At 40.9% G+C, this 21,334-nt stretch overlaps 1 protein-coding gene across 7 annotated transcripts in view; it reads left to right on the plus strand.

The window, feature by feature from the left end:
* Positions 1-21,334, plus strand: part of MAST2 (microtubule associated serine/threonine kinase 2) — a 2,532,505-nt gene that overhangs the window by 2,099,997 nt on the left and 411,174 nt on the right. For all 7 annotated transcript variants that reach the window (XM_044085935.1, XM_044085937.1, XM_044085936.1 and 4 more), the window contains one exon: positions 12,894-12,995. In XM_044085935.1, the coding sequence (XP_043941870.1) occupies positions 12,894-12,995 (102 nt within the window). The remainder of the gene's footprint in view (positions 1-12,893; positions 12,996-21,334) is intronic.

The following is a 21,334-nucleotide window of genomic DNA, read 5'->3' on the forward strand; positions in this document are numbered from 1 at the left end:
TAGCATTTACCACCGTCTTTTTCACACTACATAGAAAAATCAGCTTAAGGATAAAATCCTTCATTTTCTGACCTGCTTTAGTTACTGTTCAAAACACCAGACTGGTTTTGTAGGCTCCATTTAGTACACAACCATGTATTTTTTGCAGTAAAAAAAAAAAAACTCTGGTACAAGGAGAAATATCACAGGCTTATTAAATTGCTTAATACTTTTGTTCCTATTACACTGGATCTTCATCAGAACAAATGCACTGTCTACAAAACACATTAACTCATTTACCCACACTAACTCATTAACGTCTATGTGGTGTGGAATGTTACAGCTCTGGCAACCTCCACACATCCTTGCATTTCAGAGTACTTGCTGAAACTAAAACTTAAAAACCACAAAATAAACAAGTGCAAATATTTTGTGAACAATAAAAGCCATTAAAACTGTACAAATAGCAATGTTATCAGTAAGAAGTATTATTCCAGTGATAGAGCAGTGCATTCATATTCTTTCCATGAATGATAAAATATATTGTAATGCATATAAACCCATAATTATTCTACTTTCATAGATTTCACAAAAACCTTTTCATATCTTGGAAACTGTATAACCTAGACATATGTTAGAACATTTTTGTTAAACAGGCATAAGCTTTTACATGGAAGCAAGAAATTCCTATCTGAGTACATATTTATTGAGATATTTACAGAAATATGAAAACATATGCTTAATTGTATAATTAGCAATATAGAGAACACTGAATATATTTCAAGATGTGCAACATACAGTGCAAATATCAATAACAGCTTTCTACAGCAGCATCTAAAGTTTCACCTGATGCCATGCAATAGTTAGTAAGTGACTTGGTTATTTTCATCATTAATAACAAACAACTAACAATATCTCTAGTATAGTATGATATAAATGGACATTGGCAATGCATTTTCCTGTCTCCAGCCATAGCATTTCAAACCATACCGTTCAATAGCATGTAAGATCTCTTAGTTATGAAAATATGAACATTACTATGAAATTATGAATAAAAATGGCAAACAGTGATTAATTTCTCTATAGCGGGGCATCCTAAATTAACAAACTTTCTCAGAGCCATGAGAGCCATGGGGTGCATGCACTCTTATAGGTTCGTGGGTTCATAGAAGGTTACTAGGCTAATGGCCCTAGAGCCCTTACAGGCCTAGCCATATTTATCTAGAGTTGCCCCAGTTGTGGCAGTTAGGTGAGTGAAGACTTCCTCTGTCCAGGAGGGACATGGGCACCACCCAAGCAGTGAAATTGTGGTTATCCTTCCGTTGATCTAGGTTGCATTTGAAGAGGGTCAGTATCGGGTTATGTTTCACGTGAATTGGAAGCCTGTTCCAGAGAAGTGGCAGTCTCTGGAAGATGTATCTGTCTCTCCAGCATGACTTGTTCATGTCAGAGGCTAGGATAAGATCCCTGGAGCAAGTGATCCTCATGCAGTTTGATTTACAAATGTGCAGCATTTCCATCAAGGCCGGGTCACAAACTGCCCTGTAAGCCAGGCACAGATCACTCCTTATCAACCTGTAGGAGACAGAATACAGTGACAAGACTTTGTCTTTCCGCGTAAGACTTGTTTTGTGTACCCTGTAATTCCTTGGTGAGAAACCTCTGTGGTCTCTCCAATTGTTGCAGGTGTCTGATGCGGTACATGCAAAGGGGAGCATTGTACTCAATTAATGATCTGATGAGGGCTGAGTATAATGGCATTATAACATCCTTAAATCCAGATGTGATGCCTTTATTTAAAAGATATGCCACATAGAAAGATTTATTGCTGTGGATACGAGGTGGTCAAAGGTCAGGTTGCTATCAACCTGAGAACCCAGATCACATACCACTGGGTCTGCAGTTAAGGGGGTGCTGTCTATAATGTAATTAGCAAGGATGCCAGCTTTCCCAATGGGAATAATAATGCATTTTTTGCATTTAGCTTTATTCCATGGCTTTGGCACCATTTATTTGTCTGCGTTAACCCTGTCTGCAGTATATTAAGATCATATTGGGACTCGATTGCTTCCAGTTTGCAATTGTCGTCGAGCTTGGTCAGCCATAGGCTGTCCAAGTTTGCCTGGACTTCTGGGAAATAAATTCTGAAGAGTAAGGGGGCCAGCACAGAACCCTGTGGTACATCAGTGATGTCTAGTCTTTCGCTAGAGGTGAAGTCATCCAGTTTGACAGTATGTGTCCTGTCGGTGAACCAGTTGGCTACCCATCAGGTAATGTAGGGTTTAATTGCCAGTTGGGAGAGTTTCTGTATAATACCTGAGTGGGGGATTGTGCCAGATGCCTTGACTAGGTCAAGAAAGGCAGCATGCACTGTCTTTCCCTCGTCTGGAGCCTTGTTGACTTTGTTGAAGAAGTCAATAATTTTTAAAAGGCATGATCTACCTTTAATGAATCTGAACTGGGTTAATTCCAGAGTTTGGACATTACGTATGTCCTTGTTAGTAAGGGTCACAATTATTCTTTCCATGGCCTTGCAGATGAGCCTAGTCAAGCTTACGGACCTGTAATTCCTAGAGTTGGTTGATGGTCCCACTTTGTGCAGAGGGATTACTGTTGCTGTCCTTCATTCTGCTGAAACATACCCAGTTCGCAAGCTGTGGTTAAACAGGGATCCATGTGGGTGTGCTAGGTCATGTTTAAAGTTGTTTAAAAGGCAACTTGCAGTGTTGTCTGGTTCCAATGATGCCGTGTTTTTGGCCTTGGAATGTGCCGAGATGACCTGCTCTCTTGAGATAATAGGCTGACGAATGGTGGCAGGTATGCTTTGGGGGGATGACTGGAGAGGACAGGGGAGTAACACAAGACTTCATATTAAGACAGTCCAGTGGTATCTCAGTAGTCCTTAGAACCAAAGTTGTGAGTTGCTAGTCCTTGATAAAGGTTTGTTAGTAAATTCATCTTAATTTAAGCAGTCAAGGTCTCCCATATGTTCCACCAGCAGCATACCTAAAATTGAATTTGCTAGCTTCTATTTGTGTGTGCGTGTATTTGTAATATCGGTCGACTGAAATTCATTGACCATATCCTTGGTCAACATCTGTTTAGCAGACAGAATGCAGTCAGCTAAACAGATAACCACTGGGTGTTTGAGAACACACAAGTCTCAAGCTAGGGAAGTATGCCCTTTACATGAGACTGTGTGATCTCGGAGTTAGTATATATAATTAATAGGGAATGTGGGCTAGGCAGGAATGCTTGTACGACTGCAAAAAAAAAAAAATGCAATTTTTTTAAGCATAAATTTAGCATGTGCCAAGATTGTTGATCAGCACATGTAGCATGCCGATGTTTGCAAAGTCGTACTATACATATTTGGGTGTTTCATTTCATTTCAGTACACCTATGTATGTATGTATGTGTGTGTGTGTATATATATATATATATATATATATATATATATATATATATATATATATATATATATATATATATTGAACTGTTCTCTGTAGTTTTATTCCTGTCTAGATTGTTAGAGAAGACATAAATATTTACAGTATTTATTCAGCTTGTTTTGTGTGTGTATGAGTATGTATAGTGCAGTAGTCTGTTTGCCATGGACATACCAAAAATGAGAGAGAAGATCTTCAAAATATGTGCCAGATGTGTTCTCCGGATTCTGCCCTGGGACATTCATGTGCTCTACATGGTGTGCTCTACATGGTACACCTGTTAGTGGACTGCTGTAGCATAACTAAAATTGGTAACAGTCTCCTACTGTAGTTTTTGGCCCTAGATCTTTTGGCAGATCATAAAAAACAAGCTACTCAATAAAATATCGTTTCCCCCCTGAGCAGTCAGGAAAGAAGGCCAAAAAAGATAGACACTGATTCAAAGAAAAGGAGGGAGGAGGATTCTGGATCATCTTTAATATCAAAAGAATTGACAGTGTAATCATCTCATGAGCCCACTGCAAAGAGAGGACCCCCCCCCCGACACTATTACTCTCAGAATCACTAGTTATCCCATAAGTCACAGAAACATCAATCTAGTCACCGTTTGTCAGAGAGGATTCTGTCTTTGTTCCTTTTCAGACCATAATTTTCTTCATCCTTATAGTCTTTCAAGTTGTTTAGTAGTGCTGCTGATGTTGAATAGCAATGTATGATAAGGCTATTTTAAAAGATTGACACTGATTATGTGCATCACCCCATCCCCCTTCTGTTTCAAGGGTGGATTGGCCCCGTCTTGTTCCTTCTGTGATTCATGTTTAGACACTCAAGGTTTTGTAGCCAGGGCAGTTCCCAGAGCCCATGTGTGTGGAGCTGACCAGTACTTTTACTGCAGCATTGGTACCCATGTGTCTTACTTATTTAGTGGTAAGATGATCAACATCAATTGAGTCTGGGTACCAACCACTTGGTGCTGGGTCTTCAATCCAACTTGTTTGGCACCCAGTGTTGGAGTCTTCATCTTCAGAGGTGTTTATGCTCATCTCTTCTTTGAGGTTCTCCAGTTTGTTGGTGTCTGGTATCAGGAGTTCCTTTCTCAGTGCCATTTGCATCCACTTTGGAGTGAGTGAGCTCCCTGGTGCCAGCAGACATGGGGTCAGCTGTAGATGTTGTGGTTAGGATGATTGCCTCTCTCCCAAGAGCAACTAACAGCCTCTCAGCACCACCCCCTTGCACCCTGCAATCTGTGCCTTAGCAGAGCAAAACCTGCATATACTCATTCAGAATCCACCAAGGAGTCAAATGCCCCCCCTAGTATTACAGAAAAGAGGATATGCAAGAGGAGAGACAGTCTCTCACCTCTGATACTAGCGTGAATGATTTAGTAAGCCCCCCCCATCCTCTCCAGAAGGTGCCACACTTGGCAAAATTCTGGAACTGATCCAGCAGAGGGGATCATGGCCTACTAACCCACTTCCTTAGTATTATTTTGCACCTTCTAACTCCTGGGTGGTCTCTTCTGTTGGACCATCTGAGAGATTTGGCCATTATGAGGACATGACAAGAACCTGACTCCTCTGAAACCATTCCCAGGAAGCCCAATAAAATGCTTTGGCCACTAAAGGATAGGCATCACTGGTCCGTGGATTAAATCATAGCAACAATTGCCACCCAAAGACAGCTCTCCAATGATGCAGCTGCTGCCCATCCACTCAACAAAGAGTCCAGGTTGATGGACAGAATAGGGACATGGGCATAGGCTTCAAGTACCTTTGCCCTGAGAGCTTTAAATGATGCCAGTCATATGAACTGTGTCTAGAGTTTTAACAGAACAAGCTGTATCCTTTTTAAGAAATTGACCCATACCAGAGTCTAGAAAACAGCTGTAGGCCACATTGGGCACAATACTGAACTTCACTAATTGCTCTGTGTGACTTATACATAATGTGGCTGAGGGAAGGCTCATGTTGTGGGCACAAGCATTGCGATGAGATGTACCTGGCTCTGTCCTTTACAAATGCCTCTTATGCAGCCCTCCATTGAAAGTAAAATTGCTAAAGTGTGAACAAAAGGGAAGACACTATCTGCCTTAGATGCCAGATTTTAGACTTGCCAAAGATTCTACAGCTGGAATCAGAAGGGTCTAAATCACTGTGGTTTAGAAATTCCAAGCGTTGACACTTTGACACTGCTTTAGAAAATGGAAGACTTGGCAAGGGTGGACCTTTTAATGAACTCTGACCTAGAGGCTGTGGTGACCCACAGAAAAAGAGTTATAGTGGTCTCCTTTTTGGACAAACAGTACCAGCATCCCAGAAGGCTTACTTGCCTGCTCCCCTATGCAGGCATTCAGGGGCTGTTTATATCATCACTCACCTGAGCAGATGGCCATCACTTGGGACTGTTTGGTGAGAGGTATAATATCCAGATGCTTCCCTCTGCTCTGTCAGTCTTGGCTGCTCACAGATACAGAAAGTCATTGGATCATTTTATGTCATTTTTCTAGTTTTAGTATCTTCACCTTTTAGTGTTTTGGCTGTTATCCAAGCAAACTAAATTCATTCTGAGACTGCATTTTATTTATATGCCAGATAAGGTATGATGTGAAGTTGTTCAATCTCGCCGTTTGTTCTTACACATGGGTACAGAGCTGATCACTTTTCAAGCTCAAGATCTCTGTGTAGCTGAAGGCACAGTCCCTATCCCATGATGCTGTCTGACCATCCCCAGATCTAGTTTGCCGCTGCAACGGATCGCAAGTTCTTCAGAGAGCTCAGGCTAGTACGATTATTTTTCTGTCTTTTGACAGTTTGTACTTATAGTTTTCATGGAGTTAATATTCTTATTACAGTTAGGAAGAAAGTTAATTGATAGATAATCTGTTCCTGTTATTTTTTTAGGGCTGTGTCCTTCTTGTTGTGTGGATTTTAGCTGTGTTGGTGGTGTTGGAGAAGTTGCTCTTGGGCCTTGCCTTCGTTTTCGTCTAGGCACATCTGTGCTTCACTCCTATAGTTGAACAGGGCTCTGTAATCTTGATTTCCCTATCCCTTTATACTTAGTCTTAAGATAGTGTGCTTTGCTATTTGCTATATATATTATGTTATAAATATTTAGATAGTGTGCTGGTAGAAAGTTCAACAGTTTTGAACTCCTTATAGTACCGTTTGTTTTGTATTGTCAGGGATCTGATAATTGTGTACTACTTAATATTATGTCTGACCAAAAAGAGAAACAGAAGTCAAGTTTCAAGAGGTACGACTGTGGGCAGAAAATGTCTGTTATGGACAATCAATGTGTCCTGTGTGTATTGCCTAGGACTTGTGCACTTACAGGAGGATTGTTCTATCTGCCACTCTTTTAGTGGCAGAGTATTACTTGAAAGAAGAAGAAAGTTAATTGATAGAGGACTGTTGAAACCTGAATTTCAGGAAGCCTTGGATAAGACTAACCAGACCTCCAAGTCTTCTAAAGGGTCGAAGTCTTCAAGGGTGTCCTCGGAACCCAGGCCCTTGGTTCCAAGCACCTCTGTTAAGGTACGGTCGCCGGTTCCTAAGTCATCGGAGCCGTGCACCGAACTGATGTTTCGGAGCCAACACTCTGAGCTGGAGCCGTTGTCAGAGGTGTTGAAGTCCCAATACTTAGATCTGTGGCTTTTTCCGTCCCTTTGACCTGTTTTTCTAGGACCCTTTCAGATGAACCCGGCATTGGCCAAATTACTTTCGGTGTCGTCCCAACTGGGTTCGATTCCTACTACCGTCCCTTTGCCTGTGACTACTCCTCCGAGCTTACCTAGGCCTTCGGAGCCAGAGACGGAAGATCTGAAGATTGTGGAACCCGCGGAGCCAAGTCCTGCCCCAGTGAATTCGGCTCTGTCAACCCTGATCTCTTTGGTGCCGTTCAAAGAGTCTCAGAGCCGACGCTCTCTCATCAGTTCCAGGGGGGAGAGTCGAACCGACACGTCGGTTCTGACCCTTCCTCTCAGGGCCTCAGCGCAGATGAGCTCAGCTCCATCCTCGGGTTTGGAGCCCTTGGTCTCGGTACCGGGGAAGCCGACTTCTTCCTCGGAACAGGTCAAGACTCCAGTTCCTTCGATGCCATGAGTAGGGTAATGCCTGCCAAGACTCTCACTTCCTCAGGTCTCTCCTCTTCCTCCCCTAAAATGCCGCATTCTGCCTCTACATCGCAGGTTCCTACTAGACCCAGAGCCTCAGGTAACCCCTTTGGGTGAACCCTGCTCTACTGAGACTTCACCAGACGCTCCCACTGATGAGGTCCCCAGAAAGAGAGTTTGCAAGAGGAGGCATTTGGATTCCCCTCAGGAATCCTTGACATCAGACACCGACTTAGAGGAATCAGAAAGGTCCCCACGGTCCCCCATGGAGGATGTCTCCTTTGCAGACATCCTGGAAATACTGAAACAGAGGGGTGACTGGCAGTCCGTTACCCCCTACTGAGGATGAGTCTGTGCTCCTGAAGGCCTTTGGGTCTCAAGCTTCCACTTCCTGGTTACTCCACCCTTCGACGAACTGATGGATCTGGTTGCTCGAAGGGCTTGGGAGTCCCCTGATTCCATGGAACCAGTCCCTCGGAGACCCAATAAGTTCATCACTTCCCCTCAAGACAAATTGTATCTCACTAAAGGAGTCCCTGTTGATGCCATGGTGGTGGTGGCGGCCACCAACAAAGAGATGTCGGAGACCTCCTCTACTGTCCATCCTCCTAATAGAGATTCTAGGACTATGGACAGATATGGGAAACGCATTTTTAGTTCTGCGACATTTTCCATGAGATCGCTTAACTACTTAACCCATTTTACCCGTCTTCAATGAGGTCTCCTCCAGGAACTTGGAGATACTCTAAAGGGTAACACAGATGAAGCTATTTCTAAGAAGGTGATGGCTCAGCTTTCTACCCTTAATTCCATTGTCAACTCGTCCATGCGGCTCATTTCCTATGCAGCCGATGGGTCGTGTCGAGCAGCAGGTTCAGCGATAGCTCTGCGGAGACAGTCCTGGATGCGCTTATTCTCCTTTGCGGAAGCCTTCAAGTCTTCTTGTGTCAACACCCCATTTGATGGCTCTACTTTATTTGGAAGTCAAGGAGACTCTCACTAGGTGTGAGCAGGAAGGAAAGACTCTATCTGCCGTAGGAGTCCGTTTTTCCACCCCTACTAGACCATACCCCAGAGGGGAGAAGGGTGAAAAAATGTGGTTCCGGAAGTCCCAAGGAGCTTTCCAGAACACATATAGTGACCCCCCCCCTCAGGGGCAGAGGAGGGGGCAATAACGGAAGACGCCACTTTGACGGCAGAAGGGGTCTGCAAAACCAGGACGACAGGGAGCAGTTCTCTGGCAAGCCTTATCAGCGCTCCTTAGAGGAGGCCCAACTGTCCTACTCTGGAGGCAGTCGGGGGTCACTTGGCTTTGTACCCAGACGCCTGGCTAGGAATTGCATCAGATTCTGGGTAAAAAGCATAGTTACCAGAGGTTACATCATCCCCTTTTCAGAGTCCCCGCCAGTCAGAACAAGAATCCCAGATGTTCCACCCAGTCTGCTGGATCAAGCAGCTATAGAAATCCAAAATCTGATAGAAAAAAGAGTTATCCAGCCAGTCCCTGCGGACTAGATAGGATCCGGAAATTGCTCCAGATTCTTTTTAGTTCTAAAGAAAACGGGGGACTGGTGGCCCATTTTAGATCTCAGCAAGCTAAACGCTTTTGTAAAGAAGGAAAAGTTCCGGATGGTCATGCTTCAGTCGATACTCCCATTCCTGGGAACGGGCGATTGGATGTGCTCTTTAGATCTCAAGGATGCGTACTACCACATCAAAATGGCCAGACCTTTCAGAGATCATTTGCATTTCTGGCTGGGGGCCAGTCACTGCCAATTTCGAGGACTGCCCTTTGGTCTCACCTCAGCCCCCAGAGTGTTCACCAAATGCATGGCAGTGGTTACGGCTCACTTGAGGAGTCTAGGATTCTGGGTGTTTCCGTATCTGGACGACTGGCTCCTGTCCGCCACCACCAGGCATCAACTAATTTTTTCCAGGAATCATACAATCAGTCTCTGTTCTCGGTTAGGAATAACTATAAATTTTGAAAAATCTGCCTTATTACCATCGCAGCATATCTCCTTTATCGGAGCAGATCTAGACACCACCACCGCATTGGTCATATTACCTCAGGAAAGAGTTATCTCTCTACGAAATCAGGTGTCCCGCTTGCTAAAAGAAAAGAGAGTACCTGCCTTTCAGGTTTTAAAACTTTTAGGCACCATGGCAGCTACCCTCATAGTGGTTCCTCTGGGATGGATGCACATGCCGGATACTCCAATGGTTTCTTTTCACCCAGTGGTCTTATCAACAGCTCCCAATGTCTTTCAAGATCCTATTAACAGACGCTTTCAAGAAGGACCTTCTCTGGTGGCTGAACAGTCACCAGGTGACGATAGGTCGACCATTTGTACTTACCCCTCTCATAGCTACGGTGACCACGGATGCTTCCCTGATGGGGGGGGGGGGGGCTTTTTCAGGAAAGAACTGCCCAAGATACCTGGTCAGAGATGGAATCTCATTTGCACATCTATGTCCTGGAGTTGAGAGTGGTGCTTTTAGCGTTGCAGCACTTCCACATCTCTCTGGTTCGGGACACGATTGCGATCCAGACTGGCAACATGTCGGTGGTCTGGTACATCAACAAACAGGGGGGAACCAAGTCTTACCCTTTATGCCGAGAAGCCATGAGAATTTGGTAGTGGGCTGTATCCACCGGGTGCTTTCTGATAGCAATGCACATCCCGGGAAATCCAACGTGATAGCTGACAAACTGAGCAAAGCAATTCTGTTGCCCCACAAGTGGTCCCTCAAAGAAGAAGTGGCGGAAATAATTTTTCACAGATGGGGCCAGCCTTGCTGCAACCTTTTTGCATCCCCGCTGAATACCAAATGCAGAAGCTACTTTGTCCTGAATTCTCCTCTGAGGGACAGCCCAAGGGATTCACTCATACACGATTGGCCCTCGGGTCTCCTTTATGCCTTTCCTCCAACCTCGCTGATCCCCAGATTTTTACAGAAAGAAAAAAGCTCGGGAAGGACTGTTATTCTGATAGCCCCCTTTTGGCCTTGGCAGATATGGCTCCCCTTCCTTTAGTAATATCAGCTGGAAGAACCTTGGTTTCTGGACCCAGTGCCAGACCTTCTGACTCACTCGTCAGGAATTCTTCACTCCTCTCTCCAGTCTCTCAAACTGACAGCTTGGCTGCTCCACTTCCCAACTTAGGCAGGTCATATAATTTGTCTTCCGCGGTGCAACATATTCTGGTCTCTTCTCATAAAGTCTCCACCAGAAAACTGTATAACAACAAATGGAAACGTTTTGTTAATTGGGCCTCTCAACATGATATTGATCTGTATTTCGCTCCTATTGATAGTGTTCTGGAGTTTCTGACTATGCTTTTTCACGAAGGTGCAGCAGCAGTCACTGTAAGAGTTAATTTGGCTGCAATATCCAATTTTCACCTGGGATTTGAAGGGTCTAATGTTATCTCTCACAGATTATGTAAAGCCTTTCTGAAAGGGACTCATCACCTTAGGCCACCTGTCAGACAACCAGTTGCCGCCTGGAATCTAAATTTAATACTATCTCAGCTTATGCTTCCCCCCTTTGAACCCACATCTTCTTGTCCCTTGAAGTTCATTTCTTGGAAAACAATATTCTTGGTGGCTATTACCTCAGCTTTTAGAGTTTTGGAACTACAAGCTCTTTCTATCAGGCCTCCGTATCTGGTTTTTCATCCCGACATAGAGTGTCTCTCAGGACAAATCCCACCTTTCTTCCTAAGGTCTGCTCCGAGGTCAATTTGAACCAGTCTATTGAGCTGCCCACCTTTTTCAGACACCATTCGAATAAATTGGAATATATGTTACATAAACTTGATGTTCACAGACAACTGAGGTTTTATTTGGACAGAACATAGGAGTTTAGGAAATCAGAACAACTCTTTGTTTCTCATGCGGACAATAAAAAGGGGCTGCCTGTAGCTGAAGTTACATTGTCTAAATGGTTATCTGATTGCATAAAATGTATATATTCATCAACCAACCAACTTTAGAGCATAGTTTGAAAGCACATTCCACCAGGGCTGTGTCTACATCTTTGGCTCATGCAGCCCTTTTGCCTTTGTACACTATTTGTGCAGCTGCTACTTGGTCCAAACCTCATAAGTTTATCACTCATTACAAAGTGGACAGGGCCTCCAGGGACAGGGCTTCTTTTGGTTCCATTGTTCTCAGGAATGTACTCCCGTGAGCCACCCAGGATTAGGGTGCTTGGGATGCTACCCACGTGTAAGAACAAACGGCGAGATTGAATAACTTCACATAAAGAAGTTATGTTCTTACCATAACGTTCCATGTGAGTTGTTCATCTCGCCTTTGTTCTTACACTCCCTCCCACCTTCCCCCTCCATGTTCTTGAAGAACGGGTATGACTGGTGGTCTGGTTGGTCTAACTAGTTTCCTTTACTCCAGCCAGAGTATTTCTTAGCAAATTGTAAATAAATGTATACATGTGTATATTTTTGGCATATTAGTATGTTTAGTGATAATTTTTATTGCTGGGTTCAGCAAACTAGATTTGATGTTAGTCAGAGAGCATCATGGGATAGGGACTGTGCCTCGAGCTACTCAGAGATCTTGAGCTTGGAAAACGGCCGGCTTGGAGCCGATGGATCGGCTCCGTACTCACGTGTAAGAACAAAGGCAAGATGAACAACTAACATGGAACGTTATGGTAAGAACATAACTTTTTTTTTTAGTACTAAAACTTCTAATGGTCATGTTATAAAAAAATGTCTTATGTGTTATGTAAAGTCTGTCTTGCACATAACTGATTCATTTTTGAAAAAAAAAAAACAGTTGGATTTGGTATTATGTGGCAGATGCATAAAACAGTGTGCTGATTTAGCTTATTTGCTGCACTTCTGCCTTATGTGAGGCTGAGCTGTGCTGTTTTGGGGAAATGTAGCCAGTGCAAAATAAGAGTTAGTAGATGGGAGACAATACTTCTAAAGTCTGGGGGGCTAATATGACTTAAATAAGAGACTGGGTTAGGAGGTAAATGACTGCATTGGGAGCAGTCATTTAAAAATGTGGTAGAAATTTACAGAATGCAGATTAAAATAGACATTACTTGCTAGCAGAAGTTACGGTTTGTGAAATCCCTGTTTTCATAAACATTTGAACTAGTTTAGATTATGTATAACAGATGTCTTGTCTTTTCCTGTAAAGGTACACTGGACAAATTAAGGAGCATTTTTAATACCTTGAAAAAATATAGCCTTTAGCTAGAAGATTTGTGACACTTCTGATCCATGAAATGTATAACATATTTGCGAAGTACTGAAATATTTCATTTTGAATTTGAATTGTGCATTTCTTGAATCTTAAAGCTTTATTTGTTTCTGTAGGCCCATGAACGATCTGAGAGCTCAGAGGTGACTTTTGTCACACAGCTGGTACGGAAACTGATGATTGTCATTGCACGACCAGCCCGGTTGCTAGAGTGCCTGGTATGTACTGATAAATTAACAGTGTTTTCTCATATTGTTTGCATGCATTTTCTATATCTCTTTCTCCTCTCTTAAAATGCAGTTACTTCGAAAGTTGTAAATGCAGTATGACAGAGCTATATGCAAAATAATTGTCAAAATCAAGATCTGTACAACTTGTAAAAGAGATTATTATTAAAATTGGAGTTTATTTATATGGGTTGGAGACAGTGGCATTGAAAAAAGGCAGGAGTTAGAGCTGGATGTGGCAGAGTTAAAGATGTTAAGATTTGCACTGGGTGTGACGAGGGTGGACAGGATCAGGAATAAGTATATTAGAGGGTCAGCCCGGTTTGGAAGGTTTGGAGTCAAAGCCAGAGAGGCAAGATTACGTTGGTTTGGACATGTGCTGAGCAGAGATGCTGAGTATATTGAGAAAAAGATGCTAAGGATGAAGCTACCAGGTAACAGGAAAAGAGGAAGGCCTAATATAAGGTTTATGGATGTGGTGAGAGAGGACATGCAAGTGGTTGGTGTGACAGAGCAAGATGCAGAGGACAGGAAGAAATGGAAACAGATGATCCGCTGTGGCGACCCTTAATGGGAACAGCCGAAAGATGATGATTTGATAATATGCCAGAGATCAAAGAAATTGCTGCAACTGTGTAATTAATGAAAGTATTTTTGTGCACCCAGTTATGAAGAAAAGGTATGACTTTTCTTGTCATGCAACTTGTAATGTAGTTAATGTAGTTTATCTTGCTGCTTGCAAAAAATGTACCTCCTTTTATTTTGGCAAATGTAGCCAGAGATTAAAAGATCGCATTACTCTGAAATATGTAGACAAATTACCACTAATGCCCTAGAAAAACCTATTATTGAAAGGGGTCAGGGATATGAGTTTATTTCAGAGTAATCCAAACTATATATAGGAATTGGAGACGGGGAGATATCAATAACAAATAAGAACTTTGTGAGTATAATTGGATCGTACACCTGCAGACTGTTATGAATCCATGTTTAAATGTTCATGTTAGTGTCAAACCCATTTTAAAAAAGAAACAAATGTGTTTGCAGTAAGTATTGTAATTGCATTCTATTATGTATATAGTTTTTTACTCTTAATATTTGGCTTAGATTTTTTGTGATTGTTCATATGCTATCACTTTAAAATCTTGTTATGACTGTTTCACATGATATCAAGAAGCTTTATAAGAGGAAGGCTTAATTTTATGAATGGAAGCACTGAGGAAGGGTTATTCTGATGTGAAAGGTTTGCATTTTAATTGAGATGTTTTATGTGCGTTTTAAAGTAGAGTGTTTTATGTTTTACGTGTTAAATTAAAGTGATATTGGAGTATCCTAGTCCACGGTTGTTTTTTACTTTTATGCTTTGTTTTTTCCACGGACTTGGTTAACCATAGTGCTGGTCCTTCTTTCCGTATTTTTACTTGTGGTCCAATAACCTGAGTGCATGTGTAGCATGGTATAGTCTTGCCCCAGCTCCTGATAAGCAACTGACCATGACTGTCTCCTTGCTCAGCCTGGTGAGAGGGACATCAGCGTGTTATCCGATGGAGTCTCCACTGGTCAGAATGTTGAATTCTGTAGTGGCTTGCCATATGGGCTTTTTCTTAGAGGCTCCATGAAATGTGGCTGTATTTGTTGATGCGGGTGTTGTTTTGAAAGAGTGCATTTGGGGCTGCTGATGGTATTTGTTATGTATACTTCATCTAGGAGTTTTTTTGGGTTTAGGAACGTTACATTTAAGTGTCTCCACATATGTGGGTTGATATGCCTGCTTTGAATTGTGCGTGATGGGTGCAGCTTGTGTACTCCTGACAGCCTTATTGGCATTCGGAGTGCTTTTATATGCAAGCTTTGCCTCCAGTGACATTGTGTAAATACATCTCTCACATACCTTATCAGTTTATTTGAGAATTAACTGGTTGTCAGTAAACATGTGGAAATTTCTACATTGCCTATGGATGCCCATACCCACCAAGCTGGTAACGGAGATAGTGGGAAAATTCATATCCATGGCAACAGATTCCTTTTCTTGAATAAACAGTTGGAGTGAAAATATAAAGCAGTGTTAGGAGTATCTAGTTTACAACTCTGGATGCAGTGCTTGTCATTGCAAACTAGCTGTCCTAGTGAAATTTCAGTTGTGCTTGTACAAGAAAAATGTCACTCAAGGTGTCTGTGTCTATAGATGCAGTGCTAAACACTTCAGAGGAAACCCTGAAAATTTAAGGATGAAGTATTTAGACAGATATTTTGAAGCTAGAAACAAATCAAGCAGTCCTTAATGAAAACAGAGAATTAGTTTGTCAAGAATGATGAAAAGAGGTGAGTCGCATGAATAGCTACTGCCTGTCTACTACTAACGTTGGTCTCACCACAGCTTCACTCTGTAGGGATCCAGTGCTCCTTTGCTTCTTCTCTCACCGGAAGCAAAATGTTAGCACCAATCCCAAGAAGAGAAGCAGGCCACACCCTTTTTGGTGATCCACAGTTGTGTCCCAGATGCTGCAAGCGTCTGTAGGCTGGTTGCAGCCTTTTCCTGGAAGATGCCTTGAATAACAACCAGACCAATCAGGAACATCAAGTACAGACACTCTTTCCTCAACCAGAAACAGGGATGAATGCACTCTGCTCCTTCTCTCACCAGGAGCAGAATATAAATAGAAATTCTAAGCTGTCACCTATGAAGCAGTTATTAGGCTTTCCAGTGATCAGCAGTCGACAGGAAATAATTCCCCCATGCTCCTTCTCTCACCAGGAGAAAACAGAAGCACTAATCTGAAGATGACTACTAAGAAGCAGAATGTGGGCTCTCTAATAATTGATGGCCTTGTAGTTGATGTTACTGATTTTAAAGATAAGATGGAAAAAAGATGGGTTAATATCCTAAGCACTGCGGTATGCACTAAGCAGTTAGATACGAAAGAGAAGGTCAATATTAAATTAGCGAATGCTTAGAAAAGCGAACGGTAATTCATCGACCCCTTTTAAGCGAAAGTTTAAAATCTCGAACACCTGGAACAGTGATTTTTTTCACAGGGAAAAAAAATCGCTGGGCCGGTTTCGGGAGTTCGCCATTTCCTCCACTGTGGTGCGATCTCGGAGCTGGTATATTTAAGTAGGGGGGATTATATAATGTTTTTTTTTTTTTTCTTCTGTGGACCAGAAAAAAAATCGCTGTTCCGGGTGTTTTGAGAGTTTAAGCTTTAGCATAAAAGGGGTCTATGAATTAGCGTTCACTTTTCTAAGCATTCACTAATTTAATTTAGACCCGAAAGAGAGGGTAACATAAGCTTTAGCTTTCATAGTGGAGAGCCACTAATTTTAAAAGAGAAAGACAGATTGAAAAAACGGTGGGCACTTTATTCGGGTTCTATGGAGTACAGTGGGATGGCCAGTAAATTTAAATCATTGAAGGGGAGTGATTTCACAAAAAGATAATTTTGTGCTTACTCACAACAGCCAATGAAAAGGGAGAGGGAAGAAGATATGTAGTCAAATTAACACAAGGAGCATGCAGCTAGAAAGACAGTTGAGTTTAAGAACACAAGAGCACAAGGGTGAGAAGGTCGGACAAAATTTCTGTGTGACTCACTAGAGAGACCGCTGTGGTTTCTTTCCTAGTTTAATATGCAATTAAAAGAAGAATACAGATAAAAATACAATGTAAACAAAACAAATCAAAATATACAAAATAGAAGAAGACAGTATAGTAATACAAAATGCAAGAAAGCAAAAGCAAACTAACCTTTCCCTCACTGCAAGTTGTAGCAGAGTCTGTGTGAGCTTTTCCATATAGATCCTATTATAGTGCTAGTGTGCCCATACCCCCAAGTGGGTAGCTTTTATTCTAGACATAAGAAAACGCAGTTGGCAACCTTAGGTTAGTGAGTTGACTCTTTAGACAGATAATGGTAGTTCCAGAGGATGTTAAAATTCTGTAAGAGGATAGTTAGGGTAGACTTTTTGAGTTACATCAGTCCCCTTTACATGAACACAATTTGTTTAACCCTGCGGTATGGTACATAATCCCATAAATTCAGAATTTCTTGATGTAAGTATTATATAATTACTTAAACTCTTAGCTACTTTCAGTATATGTACGGGGCTGTATAAAGTTGGACTTACTCGAGGTGTAGTTACAGAGCTTGTTACCTGTCTTGCTGTCACAAAGGGTGCTTCTAACACCGTATTTTCCTGCTAGGTATCTTGGAAATTGTTAGGTGGGCCAAGAATTAGTTGGTTTTGTATTTACTTATAAGTCAAGAAGGCTGTAACCAGGAAGAGGATGACAAAAGGCACACTGTATCGGCTGTGAACACCAAATTTAATAAAAAAACAACTGTCACAATTATTATTTTTTTTAATTATATATATTTTTTATTAAATTTGGTGTACACAGCCGATACAGTGTGCCTTTTGTCATTTTACGGAGTTTTATTTGTTTGGTCCTTTTGGAGTTGTTTGACCAGGAAGAGGACGTCAGAAGCTTCACCCTTAAATTCTGAACAGTATGAATTGTTACAAGAGTGGTTTAAAACAGAATTAGTAAAAGTGACAGAAGAGAATAGACAAGGCATTATTAATAAGTGCTCCCTTGGTTACATTGGAGAGAGTCTACATAGGAAATGGCATAGTTAGAAAATAGATGATAGTATGGAAAATGGTTTGTATGATAAATAGCATAAGTATAACAGTACACTGGGTGTGTGGGATAAGTTAACCTTCCCAGCACCAGGCACTAAGTTTCTTTCCTCAGCTGTCAGACACAGTAGTTCAGATGAATGAGATTTGTTCTGTATGAAGTTATTTCATGTGTGCATGCACACCATTACTCTCAACTGTTCACAGTTTTGCCTCATAAAATTTGTTTTTCTGGCAATTCATTGAGGACTGAAGGCACTAAATAGTTACACACATTTGAATTTCAGGCTTCATGTCCTTCAGAAAATACATTTTAATGCAAAACCAATTATTCTAGCAACTTTCTAAATCTGTAAGAGCACTGTTTAAAATCAGTGCCTATTTTGGGACCTTTGCCCCCCACCCCCAATTATTTTTGGCTTTGTTTAGATTTCTTGCACAAAGAGGTTGTGAGGTATGATGCATGCAAATATATGTTTTTAAACTATTTTTGTTTCAGCAATACATGCCTAAATTGTTTAGGTAAAAAATTTAAATGTTTTTATTAAATATGTGTTAACAAAATCAAAGTTGGAGAGACACCAGCCACAGTAATCCACACTTTATTCACAGGTAAGCGCCTTCATCCTGAAATTACTAGGGACTTCTTCAGAACTGGGCAGTGAGAATCCAGTAGAAAACCTTCCTGTACATATATACAATGAATATTAAAACAGCATATTATTCACAACCTCACATAATATGGTGTTTTAATAGTCATTGTATATATGCATAGGAAGGTTTTAATAAGCAGCCAATTATGGCCAGTCAGTTAAAGTTTTAATTGTTTTTATTGATATCAATTTGTTTAAATGGTATTTAAGTGATGGGTTGTTTTTAGCGGAACAGTTCTGAAGAAGTCTGCTGGTGGCTGATGTCCCTCTGACTTTGTTTTTCTTAGCTGGTAATCGTGGTTCTTTGGTTTTTAAGTTAAAAAATCCTTGTTAATGGAATTCCATTTATAAAACACATTATAATGCATATGATGACATAAATAAAAATTTGTACATGAAAGTTTGTTTAGTTTAGAAGTAATTTCCATACTCACATTAACAGTGGGTAGCATTCAGTATGCCAACCGGTAATATTTCTTCAAGAAATGTTGGGATTTATTTTTTAACAAATTACACGTACCCATCTTTAACCAGTACTTAAATCAGGTGTTATTTTTATACAAGTGTATTGGTTCTTCTTAATGTTTAGTTGATTAATGTATTTTATATATTACTTGAGTCACAGTCTTTGTTTCAAAATCTAGCCTTTGTCTTTCCTCAGTAATGAGCTGTTCTGGATAGCTGCAGTCTTCAGATATTTGAAGCAACAGTGGTACCAAGTCTTACTTACTTCAGTTGTGTCCCTGCAGAGGTAGAAGTAAAAACCAAGCTTAAAAATGAAGTGCTGTGAGCACCCTGAAGTGTAGTTAGCTTAAACCATCAGATAGTTAATATTTAGGCAGAGGTAAAAGTAGGAAAATAAAGACAACACTGTAATACACTGAAGGAAATATAGATGAACTTGGAAAATTTTTCCTTGTAGATGTTATAATACAATTTAGCAGCAAAGTTGAACTATGTGAAATAGTTTATAGAGAAAAACAGAAGTAAATGTTCTTCTGTAAGAAAGTACAAACTAATTTAGGATAAAGCAGTAGAATAGCTTGTATTATTTATACATATGTACAGCAGTAAAGGGACCAATGGTGCATTTGAGCATAAAGTGTGATAATGTACTATGTTCAGCAACTACAAAGGATGATGTTATTTTGTGTGTCCTGGAAGAAGGCAATTACATTTTCATTGGTTGTGTATTTATGACTTTAACTGGGTTTAAAATGACGGAATGGAAGTTATGTATTTGAGGAGTGTGCAGAGGGATTCCTAAAATTCAGACCCTAGGCCTTATAATCATTGTTTGGTACATTTGAGTTTGATTTATGGAGTTTTGAGCATGTGGCCATTTTGGTCCTGGCTTGCTAAGTGATAGGATGGCACCTCTGGCGAAAGATTTGGAGGGAGGAAAAAAAAGTCATACTGTTGGATTTAACATAGCTGTGAGGAAACTAATAAGTATGTACTTTACTGAAGAGGAAACTGTTTGGCTTTAGCTCTAGTTTTACAATGATATTTGTGTTTTGGAGGGGGAGTGACTCACCCACATATTTTATTTGTAGTGATTTGGAGACTCCTTTTTTTCTTTTTCTTGCTGAAGCAGCTGGAAAGGCTATATTCTAGTTGATGGAGTATCCCTTTACATAGTGTTGCCCTGGCAGAGTAAGACATAATGTTTTTCTGGGCCAGAATAGGAGGTAGTATATTTTCATTCTGGTTTTGTTGAAATGTGTACTAAAAATGAGGAAAGGGTCTAATCCGTGGGCCTAGTATTAGAAGATACAGTTTCAGTATAAGTACTGACTTTGTTTTGGCTATGGTTAGTATCTGAGATGAGCTGGTTTAGGTTTAAGTTCCAAATGGTCAAGCATTTAGTTTTCATTGGGTTCAGTAGTGGGGTTTTCTTTAGATAATCAAGCTGAGAGTGAGTGAGTTGAAATGGGTCTGTAGATGGTTTTGTAGAGTTTTAATCAGGTTGCTTGAGTAATAAATTACCTATCATCTGCCTGTACAATTACTAGGTGTTGTAAGAGGATATAAGGGAGTTTGTTAATAAAAATGGAAAAAAAAAGTTATTGGGAAAGTATTGAACCCCATGGGACATCTTTATTTAAGAGGGCTATAAAGGGAGGTCCCAATTTTGACTGAGAAGTGATGGTCAGAGTGGGAGAGTGTGTTTTGGAGCCAAGATGTGGTATTAGGACTTATGCTAAGACCAAGTAGGTGTTTTAGATGGATTATATTGTCCACAAAGTCAAGGTAAGGTGTTCTTTATCCAATGGGAGGCATAGATTGTAGGTATGTAGGAGGAGTATTGTAAGGAAATCCCTGCAATGGTATATAAAGCAAGGTTGTATATTGTCTGTGCCTGTTGATGCATCCAGTGGGATTTGTTCAAGGAGTGGGAGCTGGATTTTTGCTTTAATTATTCTGAAATATAAAAGGGATAAAGGGAGGGGGGGAGTACATGTGTCCTTTGCTTGATCTAGAATGTTGGTCGGTCAGTATATTTGGGATGTTTGTGAACTTCTTATAAGAAGCCTATAGGTTTGAAGCCCTAGAAGGTTTTTCTGTGATGCTGAATGTGTGTTTTTTTCTGTGAGGTGAAGAGCTTTGGCCTGCTGATTTGTTTATAGGAGGTTAGTTTTGTGCAGTGTACTAGCTTTCTTGGGAAAGTTGCATGTATAATTGTGTGGAATTATGTGGGGTTTTGCTCCAGTAATGCCAGGCAGAATCTCTATACTTTGCGATGCCATGAGCTCTTTCTTTAGCCAATAATTATTAGATCTATATAGCATTGAAACTACTGCTAAAGCGTATTGAATATTGTTGAGAGTTATTAGTGAGAGTTTCCACTGCTTGTTTATGGCCTGCTAGGTTTACCAGTCAATACAGAAGAGGAGTTTGTTAGTATTAGCCTGTGATTTATTTCAGAAGGATATATATTTGGGGGAGGGGGCTTTAGTGCAATGTTCTGAAAGTAGAAACTCAAGGGTAGTGGTCACTAAAAATTGTGGGTTGAATTGTTGTTGGTAGTACTGT

Source organism: Protopterus annectens, chromosome 10.part0 (assembly GCF_019279795.1).
Source record: "Protopterus annectens isolate FY-2018-M chromosome 10.part0, PAN1.0, whole genome shotgun sequence".
Taxonomy (NCBI): Eukaryota; Metazoa; Chordata; order Ceratodontiformes; family Protopteridae; genus Protopterus; species Protopterus annectens.